General features: G+C 34.1%; 1 protein-coding gene across 2 annotated transcripts in view; it reads left to right on the top strand.

Moving 5' to 3' along the window:
- Nucleotides 1-15615, top strand: part of NRXN3 (neurexin 3) — a 1564316-nt gene that overhangs the window by 991921 nt on the left and 556780 nt on the right. For both annotated transcript variants that reach the window (XM_074235619.1, XM_074235620.1), the window contains 3 exons: nucleotides 2763-3144; nucleotides 5157-5347; nucleotides 6526-6699. In XM_074235619.1, coding sequence (XP_074091720.1) covers nucleotides 2763-3144; nucleotides 5157-5347; nucleotides 6526-6699 — 747 coding nt within the window. The remainder of the gene's footprint in view (nucleotides 1-2762; nucleotides 3145-5156; nucleotides 5348-6525; nucleotides 6700-15615) is intronic.

Raw genomic sequence — 15615 nt, 5'->3', positions numbered from 1 at the left:
GATTCCTGGGGTTTTTGTTAGAGATCTCTTTCAGAATTGATATCATCCCATTAAAAGGCTACTCTTTAGGTCCCAAACATTTGATAGTTCTGAATTTGTCAAACTGTGCTAATGAATAATCTAGCCTATATCACTATATCTTGTCCACAAGAGCATGAGTAACTGTCAAATATTTTATTAAAAATCTCCACAACCTCTTTCTATAGCATTCCCCTAATTTTCCAGTAAATTGGTCATAAGAGGAAATAAGGTTAGCCAAGCTTGCTCAACTAACTCTTTGTGATCACTCATTTCTTTTCTAAATGTTTATTGACAATTCCTTTAATAAAATATTCTAGAATTTCCCAGAAATTCTAGTCAAACTCACCGATCTATGATTTAAGATGCTACTCATTTTCTTTTTCAGAATATTGAGTCATTTACATTACATTGAATTTGCAGTAATGGTCTCATTGTCTAGATTCTTCCAGAGCTCATGAATGGTAACTTCACAGTCACATCTGTTATATCTTTCACTTTCCAGGCATGTATTTCATCTGGGTCAACTCTACTTTTCAAGAGTACTTGATGCTCTTCTACTGTTATTTCATTTATTATGGGTTTCAAGTCATAATCTGCCATTTTAATTATTCTGTTTGAATTGCCATTTTCTTTATCAGAGAGACAGAAACAAAATAAACTGAGTATACCTTCTCTTTCTCATTTATTGCAAATATACATCTAATGATTATGTGAATAAAGTTTGGAGTTTTCATTTTTTCTTTTAAGATCCTTAGCAGTTTGACAGGTGTACCTAAATTCTTTTCACTTGCTTTACTATCCTTCAATTAAAGTTTTTTTGCTTTTAAACTGAAGACTTTTCTCTCAAGTTTTTCTCTTTGTTCTTGAGACCTCTCAAATTTCCACTGCTCAAAATTCAATCTCTAGACCTCACAGTCCCTATACTCTTCATTTCCTCCTTTTTACAATTTTTTTATTATTCAGCTTGATTACTTGTCCTTTTCCTCTCTATCCACTTTTTGCTGACATCAAGTGATCTCATTCCTACAAAAGGTCCAGAAATATTATACTAAGACTCTAGATTATACTTAAAATATAATAATAATAATAATAATGATAATAATATAATAATAATGATAATAATAATAAACTAGACCTGTCATTTTATTGGTATATTGAACTCCCAGATGAGCAAACTCCATATACCAATGCAACTCCCTAGCAACTTATATAGCCTTAGAGAATATCTGAAGCACAGAGAAGTTAAGTGATTTGGCTAGGATCACATGCAGAGTATGCGTCAAAATGAATCCTCTGGGTCTCAAGACTAGTTCTTTATTTCTTACCTCCTGATGCCTCACATATCATCATCCATCACCAACATCACCACAACATTATTGAATATCCTGTAGTGCTTTGAATATTTACAAAGTATTTGCTCACTTCGTAAATCCATGAAGTAATATGCATGAAAATTATCATTCCCATTATGGATTAAACTAAGAGATTAAACAAAATTATATGCTTAAATTCAGAGGTCATATTTAAACGGAAAGCTTTAGACAGAAATCAAGGATTTTTTTTCACTATTCCATTGCAGTTTTCAAACAAGAAACATATGAATATCAAGAAATTATATTTAATTGCTTTATTGTTAGAAATCCATTATTTTTATAAAGATTTTTTATTTCATATATTTATGGAAATTCATCAACATCATTACTTTATTAATCAATCGAATAGATCCTTTTGGTTATCAGCATTACCATTATACATTCAAATAACTACTCAAAATCTTGCAAAATATGAACTAGGTTTTGGTTGGTTTTCTTTTTGCTTGATGATAAATCTCAAACACACATATATCATTGTAAAGATTACAAAGTACTTATAAGTAATGCTCTGAGTTCAGTTGACCAAAAGAAAAAAAAGTTTTAGTAAATGCTTGGGTTTGTGAAAATGATTTTGGTGAATTTATAGTATTGGTTTCCATGCTATTATATAGCATGATGGGTTAGAAATTTATTTATTAAAATGTATGAGAGCTAATTCTTACTCTCAAATCATTTACTTTGACTTTGTTGTTACAATTCTGTTACTATATACATGCTGCCATAAAGAACCTTGGTACCTGCATTAGATTTCCATTTCCAGATACAATGTATTCTTCCTTCTAAGTATTAAAGAGTATAGAATACTAGTGATATGAAATGCCATTGAAATTTTGCTTAGTTTAAGATTAACAGTTTATATTAGAAATTTGTAATATATATTTATTTTATATGAAACTTTTCCAGAAACTGGACACATTAATAATCATCTTGATTTTCAAGTTGATCATAACCTTATATTTTCTTTTCTATGTTGGATAGTTGAAATTTCTGCTTGGCAACATATTTCAAGAATGAGAGGACTAGGAAATGAGATTACTAGGAATGAGATCACTTCTCATTTTTGTTGTTCATTCAGTAACTAAGGCAAAAGGGTTAAATGACTTACACATGCTTACACATCTAGTAAATGTTTGAAGTCAGAATGAGCTTAAGGAAGATGAGGTTTCCTGACTCCAGGTCTGGTGTTCTATTTACTAGCTGCCTTGATCACTCCCTAAGTGGTTAGTTGATTTGGTATCATCTTTTTCAGCTTTGAGTAATCCTCATGTTCTATGTAGAAATAGATTCAACCTAGTAAATCTTGATTCAGTTCCATGCTAAAGGGTTACATCTCTCTTCTATTTTCATATCCCGTAATTATTCATGCAGGTACAATGGTCGGTGACCACACTCGCTTAGAATTCCACAATATCGAAACAGGCATCATGACAGAGAAGCGCTACATCTCAGTTATCCCATCAAGTTTCATTGGTCATCTGCAGAGCCTCATGTTTAATGGACTCCTCTACATTGATTTGTGCAAGAATGGTGACATTGACTACTGTGAGTTAAAGGCCCGTTTTGGCTTGAGAAATATCATTGCTGACCCTGTCACCTTCAAGACTAAGAGCAGCTATCTGAGTCTGGCCACTCTCCAGGCCTATACCTCCATGCACCTCTTCTTCCAGTTTAAGACCACTTCAGCTGATGGCTTCATTCTCTTCAACAGTGGGGATGGTAATGATTTTATTGCAGTTGAACTAGTCAAAGGGTAAGTGGTTGGCTATCATATGTCTCATACCTTAAGTAGAAATCATTTGACCAAAATGGATATTAAAATCATACACTTTGCTAATTAATTTCATCGCTCTCTTTTTATCAGTCAGTGAAGCTATTAAGTGCCAATTATGTATCTGACATTGTGATAGAAACTGGGGTAACTGAGGGGAAAAAAAGATTATTTGCCCTCATGGAACATCCATTCTATCTATGATTATTTTTCTAGGGTGATTAGGGTATCATTTAGGAATGGTAAAAGGGTAAAATTCATATTTATATTCCCCAATTCAGGTAATCCATCATTTTGTAATCAATACTTTCCTAGAAACCACATTAAAATATGTGCTTTTGTAATCCTCTATTCAAGTATGTTGAATGCACAGGTAAATGAAGCAAGAAGTGAAATCAAATCCATGTCAACTTAATTTTTTTAACCTATGAATAAGTACTCCTGACTAATTGTCTTAGACATAGAAACCTCTTAACAATTATCAGTGACTAGGGAAACCAGCAAACAACTCTTCAAATCTGGGGAGAAAGATAAGGGAAAGAGAGTCACCATGGAGTAAACACAGTGCTGAGAAATGTCCCAGGAGTATTTGGATTTGAATATGGTCTTGTCCCTAGTGCTCTTTGCCCAAGAATTTAGATCTTCCCCCCTCCAAATTCCCTACTCTTAATCTTGATTTGCTGTAATCCCACTTGAGATCCCAAAGTCACCATCAATGATTTGAAGTTGGGAGAATGGGGTTCCATTTCACCTGCTTGTCACATTAATGAAGTAGGGAAGAGTATGGGAAGAAATATCTCATGTTGGAACCCAGAATACTTTGGACACTGAAATATAGTTGCACATGGCTATTGGGTTCCATGATACTTTTGCTATGCAAAATATATTGTAGAACACATATGTATTTGTGGGTTAGTTTGAGAGTCTGTCATGTATATAATATTGTTTCTATGGATAAGATACATTCTCAGTTCCAACCAGTACACTTTTGTAGTATAATCATCAATAAGTTCGGACTACCTAACTTGGTTATTAAGACTCATTGAGAATCTGGGCAAGGGAACTTGGAAACAGTGAAAAGCAATGATTTTTTAAAAAGCAAGTCAGTTTCCCATAAAATCCAACTTTGATGTCTAGCATGATGGGGTGGCAACCTGATGGTCTTGAGGACTCCAGTAGTAGGACATAAGTTCTATCAGTTTCTTTCATGCTGGTAAGACTTCAAGTAGAGTCCTGGCAATAGGACTACTTTCTAAGGACAAGTCTGGCAAATAAAAAGAGAACCATCATCAATAGCTGGCTGCTTAATGATGAATTCTTTGTTATCAAAGATAAGAAATAAAATCAATGTTTTAATTCTTATATTTGTAAAATAATAATAATAGCAATAATAATAAATAATTATCATGTATATAACTCTATAAGAATTACAAAGCATTTTACTTAATATAGTTAATTCTCACAAACACCCAAAGGCAAGGTGTTATTTTTATTCCAATTTAAAAGATGGGGAAAATGCAGTAGAAAAAAGATTTAAGTGACTTGCCTAGGAACTCTCAAGATCTGAATTCAAATTTTCCTGAATCCAAGTCTAGCATTCTATTCAGGGTACCCTTTTATACCTTGATACCTTGAACCATATTGCTCCTAGTGATTGTCAGGTATTTTAAAAGTCTTTCACTTTTAAAATTGAATACTGTGTTAATACTGATCACTTAAAATCAATTGAGAATAATATATTTAAAAACCTGCTTCTGGGGACTGGGAATATTTCTTGGTTACTTATATGGTATATTACTGATCCCATTGTAGAAAGTTAAGAAATAACCTATGGTTATGGATGTGATTGCATATATTACAAGCTATTTTATATACAACTATTAATTTTTATCATTTTTACTATGCTAAGCATGTGCTTGTTTGTATGAATAGATTTATACATACAAAATATTCTGACTACCAGTATTTTATCAAGTGATGTTTTGTTTTGACAGCTATATACATTATGTGTTTGACCTTGGAAATGGTCCCAATGTCATCAAGGGCAATAGTGACCGACCACTGAATGATAACCAATGGCATAATGTTGTCATCACCCGGGACAACAGTAATACTCACAGCCTGAAGGTGGACACAAAGGTTGTCACTCAGGTTATCAATGGTGCCAAAAATCTGGATCTGAAAGGTATTTTTTAAATTAATTGATTAATTTTCATTCATTTGTACATGCATATTTCCAAGTTATAAAATTTCCCTCCTCCCTCCCATCCCACCCCCTACTCCCCTCAGCAGAGAACAGTCAGGTTAGCATTTTACTTACATATTTTGTTAAACATATTTAAAAATTAGTAGTTTTTGATATGGGGAATTAGTATTAAGGAAATGAGATACAATAATAGATAATCTTTATAAAGTTGTTCTTCCCTTGGTTGGGGATAAAAGTGTCTATAACCAGTCAAATACAGTTGTCCTAGCTCTCTGGACTGTTGAGAGGAGTTGCTTCCATCAAGGCTGTTTATCTCATAATGTTGTTGATGTGTATATTGTTCTCTTGGTTCTACTCCCATTGCTCAGCATCAGATCCTGTAAGTCATTCCATGCTTCTCTAGAGTCTGACCATTTATAATTTCTTATAGAACAATAGTATTCCATAGGATTCATGTACCATTACTTATCTAGTTATTCCCCAATTGACAGGCATCTCTTCAATTTCTAATTCTTTACCACTACCAAAAGAGCTGCTATTAATATTTTGGAATATGTAGGAATTTTCCTATTTTTTATGATTTCTTCTGGTTATAGTCCTAGAACTAGAACTACTGGGTCAGAGTATAAACAAGCAGTTTTATTGTTTTTTGGGCATAGATCCATATTGATTTCAAAAGGTTTTATTTTTCAAAAAAGCTTGGCTTTCTTTTTTTAAAATTTTACCAGTTTTCAAAGGAAAGCTGTATTTCTATGTAAGGTAAATTTATCACGTTAAGAGTGATGCAACTGTATTGAATTATCACTTCTAAGGTCAAATTTTTTGTTTTTCTATTTGGCCATACCTCAAAATTTGTTCATATATCTGTGACCCTGTGACATATATATATATATATATATATGATCTATTTATCTTTCTGGCTATCTAATCTTCTCTAAATCCTCCAGTCTCTAATAATGTGGAGCACTGGAGTGGTTACTTTTCAATGGAAGAAATTCTATGGCTCAGAATTTAGGGATTTTTAACAAGCTTATGTATATATGTTGAAACAATTCTTTTTCCCCAGCAACACTAAATTTCCTATAATAAATTTAGAGTTCAAAGATTAGACACCTGGATTTATGTCCCTTATCTCTTCCACACCCACTTTTTTTCAGGTGACCTCTATATGGCTGGCCTTGCCCAAGGCATGTATAGCAACCTCCCAAAGCTTGTAGCCTCCCGGGATGGATTCCAAGGTTGCCTAGCATCTGTGGACTTGAATGGACGCCTGCCAGATCTGATCAATGATGCTCTTCATAGGAGTGGCCAGATTGAGCGTGGATGTGAAGGTACCTTCTCTTTTAGTTGCACTTTGGTCCCAAGCAAGCATCAGCGTACCTGCTGCCTCTGCCAATGCCTCCATCCTCTGTTACCTTCCCTTCTGCCCCTGCATCTCATCCTCTCTTTTACTTTTTTTCAACCTCTTAAGACTTATCATCATATTCATGTCAATTGTTGGGCTTATATAGATGCAATGTGCAGATGTCTTCCATAGCACTGCATATTTGCCTGCAAAGGACCTTCCCTGACTTCAACAGCACAGTATCCATTACTTCTACCTTCAATTTCGGAATGATTTAAAGAAGGACAGGAACTTTATACTGACAATGAATTATTCAGTACAAATCAGGGGTGGGGGAGCAATCAAATGCTATAAGCTAGTGATTTATCAGCTGTAGCCACATTGCAAGGAAGCTTCAAGTCTACCTAGATGCATAGAAAGAACTCATGCTTCTATTTATTAAATGATCCATCTTGTAACTGTTCTGAGGGATGTGCAATTATTAGTAAGTTTGATTTTCATCAACAGAGGGCAATGTTGGACACTTAATTCTTGAGTACCATCAGTGATTCTTAAACCTTTTGGAATGCTGAAACCAACCCTTAGCTTTGAGTCAAACTTAGGGAGGAACTGACACTCTTTCCAGATGGAAAACATAATGATTTCACAACATACCTTACTATAAATGTTCAATGACTAATTCTAGACTAATAAGATCATTTTTTGAACATATGATTAATGCTGATCAATCTCTGGTGTCTTTTCTGCATTAGCTGAACTCATATATGTTACAAAATTGATAGAAAACAACAAAAAAGAATGTCTATGTAACTTATATTCTACTACAACTTTTTTATTTCTTTTGGGATCCTTTGGAGTATATCATGCATTCCCAAGGTCTCCTCAGAACAGTTTTAGAAACACTGTTCTGACAGATTTCATTACACTCTGGCACTCATTGCAAAAATGAAATTTTTCAACTAGACTCCAAAGACAAAGTGAGTCTCTAACAATTATAAAGTTCTCAGAATTCTTTCATTTAGAATGGTTTGGCTTCATGTTCCCTTATTTGTGCAAGCAATATTTTTTGTAGCCTCATTAATTTACCTTGTCAAAATGTGCTGTTCCATTTCCTCCTTAGTACTCAATTCCCTTCCCATCCCCCTTTTATGTCCACTGGATGCTCACTCATGTCCATCAAGCACACTCTAAAAGGCTTCCTGTTCATCCAATCTGGTTTGTGGTTGTAGAAGCCATTTCCTATCTCTTAAGAATGTTTCCTCTATTTTCAAGTAAAATGGTAAAGTGTTCTTTCATCCCATTATGGTTTTTTTTCCTTGTTCTACATCTTGTTAATAATTCTTTTAACCACATATGACAGAAATATGGTATGGATAAGGTAGAAAGGATTATAATTTAAGTATTTTTTTGGTATTGCTTGATACTTTAAATTTAAGTCTTTATTCTAAGAAATGTTCTTTTTTTGTGCCTCCTTGCACACATTTTTCAATTTAAACAGAATAACTTTATTGTGAATTCTGCCTATATAATCCAGATAGAGCCAGCATTTAGAATTCAGGGCCTGACCTAATGTGTTGACTAATTTAAATAATATTGAATTTCCAGTGATAAGTAATTACATTGATGCTGGTCTAAAACAGATAACTGAATCAGAAAAGATAATAGATTTAAAATTATTATTAAAGTTCATTTCACTATATGATATTTCTGATTAGTAGTCATGCAAACTCAGTTTTTAAAAATATTAGAATATTAAAATATATAGGCTGAATACAAAGAAATACAATTTTAATTTCCCTTTTGGAAAAAGTTTTTAAATTGTATGTGAATTCTAAGCAAATATTTTTATGTAGATATTTTTTTAAAAGTTGATATTTTAAATAAAAGTAATTGGGTACTTTACAGAGTATACATATATATTATAAATAATATATATATATATTTTAAATATACAACTTGATTAAGAACTCTGAGAGGAATGAAATTACCTATATCATAGGAAAGAATGCTTTCTCAATCCTACCATACAATTTGGCATGCAATTTGTGGTGATTCATAAAATTAATTATGGTGGGTTCTGACCTTCTTTTTGAGTATGGGTGACTGACTGTTCAAAGCTAGATATGATGACTTGATGGATCAACTCCATGACAAGCCCTGTGGGTCTAATAATACTGCACTCTATTGCCATGGAGATAATTATGATGGTTACATGTCAAGCATTATAACCTCCTCACTAGATGGATTGAAGTGGAAGATGAGTTCTAAGGGAAGAAGGTCCTTGTTTATTATACATAAATGACTAGGGTAATTAGTTTAAGTGGCCAGGAACAGAATGCCTGAAAAGTAAATTAAGCTATAAATTGATCTCTATGGAACTATGTACCATTTTGAATAAGCCCCAGTAAGAGTTCCCAGGTGTTTCCATGAATTTGTGAAATACTGAGAGTATAAGGACAAAGGAAAGCTACCCTTTGATCCTTACCATGCATGTGTATGCACATGCACAAACATATACACTAAAACAAACATGAGAATCTAAAAAGAGGGATTTTCATCTTGAGTTTTTCAAATTATGTAACTTGCAAAATAGCCTCATAAAGGTTTTTAAATGTTAAATTTGGTGGGAATCATAGGGAATAGTTCACATTTCTTTAAAAATGTCCATTTATAGAACAAGAGACAGAATGGGGAGAAGGCTTTATTGCTTCTAGATAAACCCTGAATCTCCTCATAAGAATAAGTGAAAGGTGAATGTATTTTACTCTCATACCTGAAGAGCAAATGAACTAAGATAAGTTAAATTCACTTTCATGATATTAGACAAATCTCTCTCTCAGGACCTCAGTTTTCTCATTGGTAGAATGAGGTTATTGGGTTAGATGGCCTCTGAGTCCCTACTAGATCTTGGAAAACTGATTTATGATCCTATGAATTTAATGGAATTGTTGATTTTTCTGATTATTCATAGTAAGAGAGGTTGATTTCCCCTTGCTAATTGATTCACTAAAGAAAATAAAAGAACCTCAATGTAAAGCATGATGTGTTGTTAAAATTATCAAGCTTTCTTTGGTATGTGGTTCACTTTAAATGGAGAGTACACACGGTGTCAATAACATGTCTCATCTTGCCAATATCCTTATCTTAATCACCGAGGTTAGATTTTCCTTTTATGTTTCAAATAACTATTCCCCTGAGGGATTATAGGTTCCCTTGTGGTTCTACTAAATAAAACTAAGGACTGAGCAAACCATGAATGTGTTCCCCAGTAGCAAATAGAAACTCTTTAAATAATAATATGTAGGCATTTGTGATGCTGGTAGGTGAAAGGGTATAGGAAGTTGACATGGTAATTTTCAAGCCTAAATGAGATCAAATAATGAGGCTATGGTTTATGGCAATGTATTTGAAGTTTTGTAGCAGAAATGTTATTTATGTTTACATATAATCCTGAAGGGGAAAAAACCTACATCTGTTTAGTGTTCCCAAATCCTTTTGTGTCAACAGCTGAATGAGCTTGTGATTTGAGTACAACCTTTTTTAGTATCAGTTGTGGAAGGGCAAAGGGGTATTCTTTAAATGGATGCTTAATGTTTAACTTTTCAGTGTTCAGAATTTTTGCACATTTTTGATCCCCTACATATTTCTGACCCTGCCCTGCCATAAAATTTTCCTTTTCTTTTTGCTTAGCCAGATTCCTTGAAAATCATTTGCTTTTGATTTTCTATTTTGGAATTGACTTTGTGAATGTGGAAAGAGTCTTGTTGTACATTGTTTATGCTTTGCTTGCTTTGGTTTTGCACTGCTCTTGCTTGGCTGATTTGGGTATTATCTTGGCTCTTACCAAACTCTCTGAATCATCCTTTTGTCTTTGAGTTCACTGGTCCATGCTCTCTTTGTTCCCCTGTGTACTATTTGTGTGCTTATTAATTGAATGACCTGGCTATGTTTGTTATGTGGATTGCTTTTCTTTTTCTGTAATGTTACCCTGGTTTAATCTGCCTCTTACTAACCTCTGGTTATTGTTTTCGCTTTTTTTTTCTGTTCTTTTGCTAACAAAGTTGCGTTGACCAAAGCTGACCTGCAAGGTAGAGAAGGTTCTTGTTCCCGTTACCACTTTGGATTGAAAGATACTCTGTATAATTCCTTAGTATCTTTTCTTTGGAGGCTTCCATGCTGTCACACCTCTTGGTCAATAAGAATTGTGGTGGGTGGAGATGTGTGAACAATTTGCATTCCAGAAAGGAAGGCAAGAAACAGAAGACTATGAATCCAAAGAGTGACTTCAAATGTGGCATCAAGGGGATGCAGGAAGGCGATATTATAGTGACAAAAGAGGTTTGACAGCATCTTTTATAGTCACTATCTATAAGCAAATAAGTCAACTTCTTGAAATGTTTAATGGTTCTTCAAATAGCAACTATTGAACAGCTGACTGTTACCCTGTAGGTGAAAATCAGCCCTTATGGTAAAAGAAGGTGCCTGAGACTTTTAATTCATTATCTACTGATCCACAGAGGTCATTTACTCAGGCAGACCATTTGAATATATGGAACTTGTGAAGGAGAATGCTATTTTCTCTTAATTTATTTGAGAGATTTAAAAAAAAAGTATTTCAAGGGATATGAATGTTGTAAAAATGTATGTGGTGATTTTTATCCCTAATTGAAGATATTAATATTCTAGCTGAGTGCTTTTATTTTGTTTTGAAATATAAAGTAGTAGTGTTATTGGGAAAGAAAGTTTTGAATTCATTCTGAATATCATGTCTGCATGTTAGATGTCAGAAAACATCTGTGGCAGAAACTGCTTCACCATACCATTCAAAATGACGCCTTCTAGAAAAAGTTACTTACATATTGATACTTAGATCTCTTTAACTTAGAAAACTCATGCCTTTGTTGAAAATATTTTTTTTCTTTTACCTGTTTAACTGCTGCAGCTTATCTCTATGACTGTCAATCTCTAATCACATTTTTCTTCAAGAAATTATATTTTTTTAATGTCATCTTCAATTAAAGAATTGCAATCAGCAGTGAGTCTTTCAGTTTGTCATCACCTTTAGATGAATCCTGTTCCACATTTACAAAACACTCAATTGACTGGTTAGAGCAAGAATTTACTATATTCTTTCTTTGTTATCATTTTCTTTTCCTAGCTCAAGGAAAACACATTGGAGACTGCAAAGGCTTTATTGTATTATTATATTACTGCTGCTGTGCAAAGGGCTATTAATCATAATCAATGTCTTTATCCACACCTGTGGCACAGTTACAGCGATTGATAGAAAGCTAGCATGCATATTTGGGTAATTTCTTTTTCTCTACTTTTCTTCCTCTCTTCCTTTCCATTTCTTTTCTTTTTTTCTTTCTCTCTTTCCCTCTCTATCTTTTTTTATCTCTCTTCTATTACTCTTTTACTCACACATACACACAGCATTCTAATTTATCAGTCTCATGTGTCTCTCATCTTGAAAGATAAGGGGAGATCATCTTCAATGGCTAAATGAAATGAAAATGAACTATAGGTACTGAAATAATTTAAAGGATGAACCTTCAGACAAAGGGATGCATTTAAGACTGGTCCTTGTTTTTTTCTGAATTGCTGCTTTATCTTAAGGGGAAGAATAGTGTTCTAGAGAGAGATTAATCTGGAGGAAAGCAAAAGATAAGGTCATTGTATTTATTTAACAGCATTTTGGACTTTTATGTCTGAAGCAGTTGAAAGTGTCAAGAAAGATAATTTTGTCATCTTTATGAGCTATTTGGTGTAAGAAGTTGTCATCCAAACCAGATAGTTGCTAAGTAAGTGGGAGATCTCTACTGCAGTTAACTGAGGTTAGTAGAGGTGTCCACTGGTGAGCTGTGACTGGGGAAGAAGTATCTCTCTCACTTTAAATCTTCAATTCTGTTGTCTTAGTGAGAATAACAACTCCTACAGACTCACTCACAGGTAATTTTCCCCTCTCTTTCCTGTGATTTTTAAGACTTCAAAAGGTCTTTTACTTTCCATATAAAGAGAGCAAAGCAATAAGAAGTGAAGCAATTGGGATTTTGTCCTAGGACACTGAGATTTACAAACAACTGATGGTATTTGTGCTCCTTCAGCAGACAGGAATAATGGTCAGCATCAAGTTAGTAAAGATAATTAGCTAGTACAGGAAGCTCTCAGATGGCCATGTTGCATCCCCTCTCTCATCCTCCTCCCTCCCAGTCAAAGGATCTCTTTCTTATCCCATCCTCATCTTATTTCCTCCCCAAGTATTTCAAATCAATACTGTCTTGGGTTTTCTAACTCCCATTCATTAAATAGGGTCATTGGGTCTGTCCCAGTCATGGGTTCTTTGTATGTCAGGGTATGAGGTCTGTTTTTCCTTACTTTCTAGTACTCTACTTCAGTTTTAAAATTTCTGAACCTTGCCACCTGTCATTTTTGGATCTTCTTTTGTATTATTTATACCAACTAGTGTGTGAGGGGAAAGGGAGAGGGAGAAATCGAGAGAGAGAGAGAGAGAGAGAGAGAGAGAGAGAGAGAGAGAGAGAGAGAGAGAGAGAGAGTTTTCCAAGAAATCTAAATGCTGGAAAGAGGATCTTTAAAATGAGGTTTTATTTATGGGATTCAGACTAGAGCTGCATCAGTGAATTCAATTGCTTATGTGGGAAGGCCATAAGGTTCTAGAAATGAATAATAATTATTCTTTATTATTCTGAGTATTGAATCAAGATATCTTCACATATTTGTTTCTCTATTCTTTCTTATAATTCCCAGCTCACAGCTTCCCTTTTGAAATGTGTTTGAATTAATTTTCAGGAAAATTGGTCATTGTGTAGAAAGCTAGCATGCATATTTGGATAATTTCTTTCTACTTTTCTTCAGGAATTTTCTTCAGGAATTAATTTTCAGGAAAATTAATTTTCAAAAAAACCTTGAAGAAGCATTGGGGGCACCTAGAATCAAGATGTTTATTTTTAGAAAATCAACTGATGGATTGAATTTAGGTACCAGGTACCTAACTTACATGCAGAATATTTGGTTCTATTCCACTTGTCCCATTCCCTCTTTAATTATATAAGTTAACTAAGTTATAAGAAATTTGGTCTCCCCCCACACGTCTTCCAATTTGTTTTTTTTTTAGTCTATAAATTGTAGTCATATTTGTCATTTAGACTGTACCTGAATCTCTGGCTTAAAACTGTATAAATGATGAAGAATGTTTACTTAAAAGTTTGGCATTATTGAGGTCAGTAAGATAGGATAGATTTTAATTGAGATACATATTATCTAGCTACTTCTCTAAAATTGAGGGAACCATAGTAATTTTTTTGCTTTGTTTTATTTTCTCTTAGATAAGTTGTAGAAATTACAGTTAGGCAGTTCAAAAGGTTGCAAACCCTGACTAGTTTCAAGCTCAATATTATGAATCTAAAGCAGTCTATGTTTCTCTCTCAGTATCAATTTAATTGGAATATAGATTTAGATACTTATTTCTTAGATTAGCCAATGATAACAAAGGAGACCAGAGAGTCAATGAGCTGTCTACAGGCTGGAAATTTTTATATTTTTTTCATTGTTCTCTAGATGACATCTTTTAGATTTTTATCTGAGGCAATATTTTTTGAGAAGGTTGAACTTTTGAGTGTATTTATCTTGAAGAAGAGAAGACTTATTGGGGCTGGGAGATCGAGGATATACAACAACTGTCGTTCTATACTTAAAGAGTCATATAATAGGAGGGAGATTAGACTTACTTTTCATTAGCAGGTAGAACTTGGAGGAATGGGAGTTAGGTTTAAACTAAAGGGAAAAAAACCTCTAACAATTAGAGCTCTCCCAAAATGAAAATGGTTACCTTAGGGGATAGTGGACTTCTCCATCACTGGAAACCTTAAGGCAAAAGTTAGATGTTAAATTTTTGGATAGGTTCTAGAAATGATTCTTGCTCAGGTACATGTTGTGCTAGAGGTCCTTTCTAACTCTAAGGATTATGATTCTGTTTAATTGTCTCTACTGCTGATTCATCTTGGCATCAGGGGAAAAATTGGGGCCTCTGCCATGCTGGCTCATAATTATCTTGCTTCTGGGTAAAAGGAGAATGTAAACTCAATTTAATGCTCCCTCAGTAAGATTAACTCTTAAGAGTTCATCATTAAGGGCGGCTAGGTGGCGCAGTGGATAGAGCACTGGCCTGGAGTCAGGAGTACCTGAGTTCAAATCCAGCCTCAGACACTTGATAATTACATAGCTGTATGGCCTTGGGCAAGCCACTTAACCCCATTTGTCTTGCAAAGAAAACCTAGGGGGAAAAAAAAAAGAGTTCATCATTAGGAGCAGCTAGGTGGCACTGTACTGGCCCTGGAGTCAGGAGCACCAGAATTCAAATCTAGCTTCAGACACTTAATAATTACCTAGCTGTGTGACCTTGGGCAAGTAACTTTAACCCCATTGTCTTGCAAAAAACCAAACAAAACAAGAAGGGGTTAAGTATCAACTTTTTATTGAACAAAACTTGCCTGTTTGATTTGCCTTTCTTTTACCTCTTTAATGCTATCAGAGAAAGGATTAACTCCTTGAACTCTAAAGCAGTAATAGCAGAAGTAGGCTGCCTATTTTGCCTTACAGTATTAAAATTATATGTTTCTTGATCATTTGTCATCCAATTTAGTAGGGGTAGGACCAATGGGTTTCTTAAATCCCACTCATTTTTTCTCCTTTCACTCCCATATAATTTTTTCTTCCTGCTATAAGATGGAGAGGGAAAGTTTGATCAAATAAGCCAGAGAAAACAGATCATTTTCAAAAAATAGTCATTCATAGACTCATTCAGCAGAGTTTCATGATTTTCTACAAGTTAGTTCGATAGCAAGTGTCTAAGAGCAAAGACAGCAGATGGTGCAAATGATCC

The sequence above is a fragment of the Macrotis lagotis genome, chromosome 4, assembly GCF_037893015.1.
Source record: "Macrotis lagotis isolate mMagLag1 chromosome 4, bilby.v1.9.chrom.fasta, whole genome shotgun sequence".
Classification (NCBI taxonomy): Eukaryota; Metazoa; Chordata; class Mammalia; order Peramelemorphia; family Peramelidae; genus Macrotis; species Macrotis lagotis.
The sequence above is the reverse complement of the archived record's forward strand: the minus strand, read 5'-3'. Positions and strand labels throughout refer to the sequence as shown.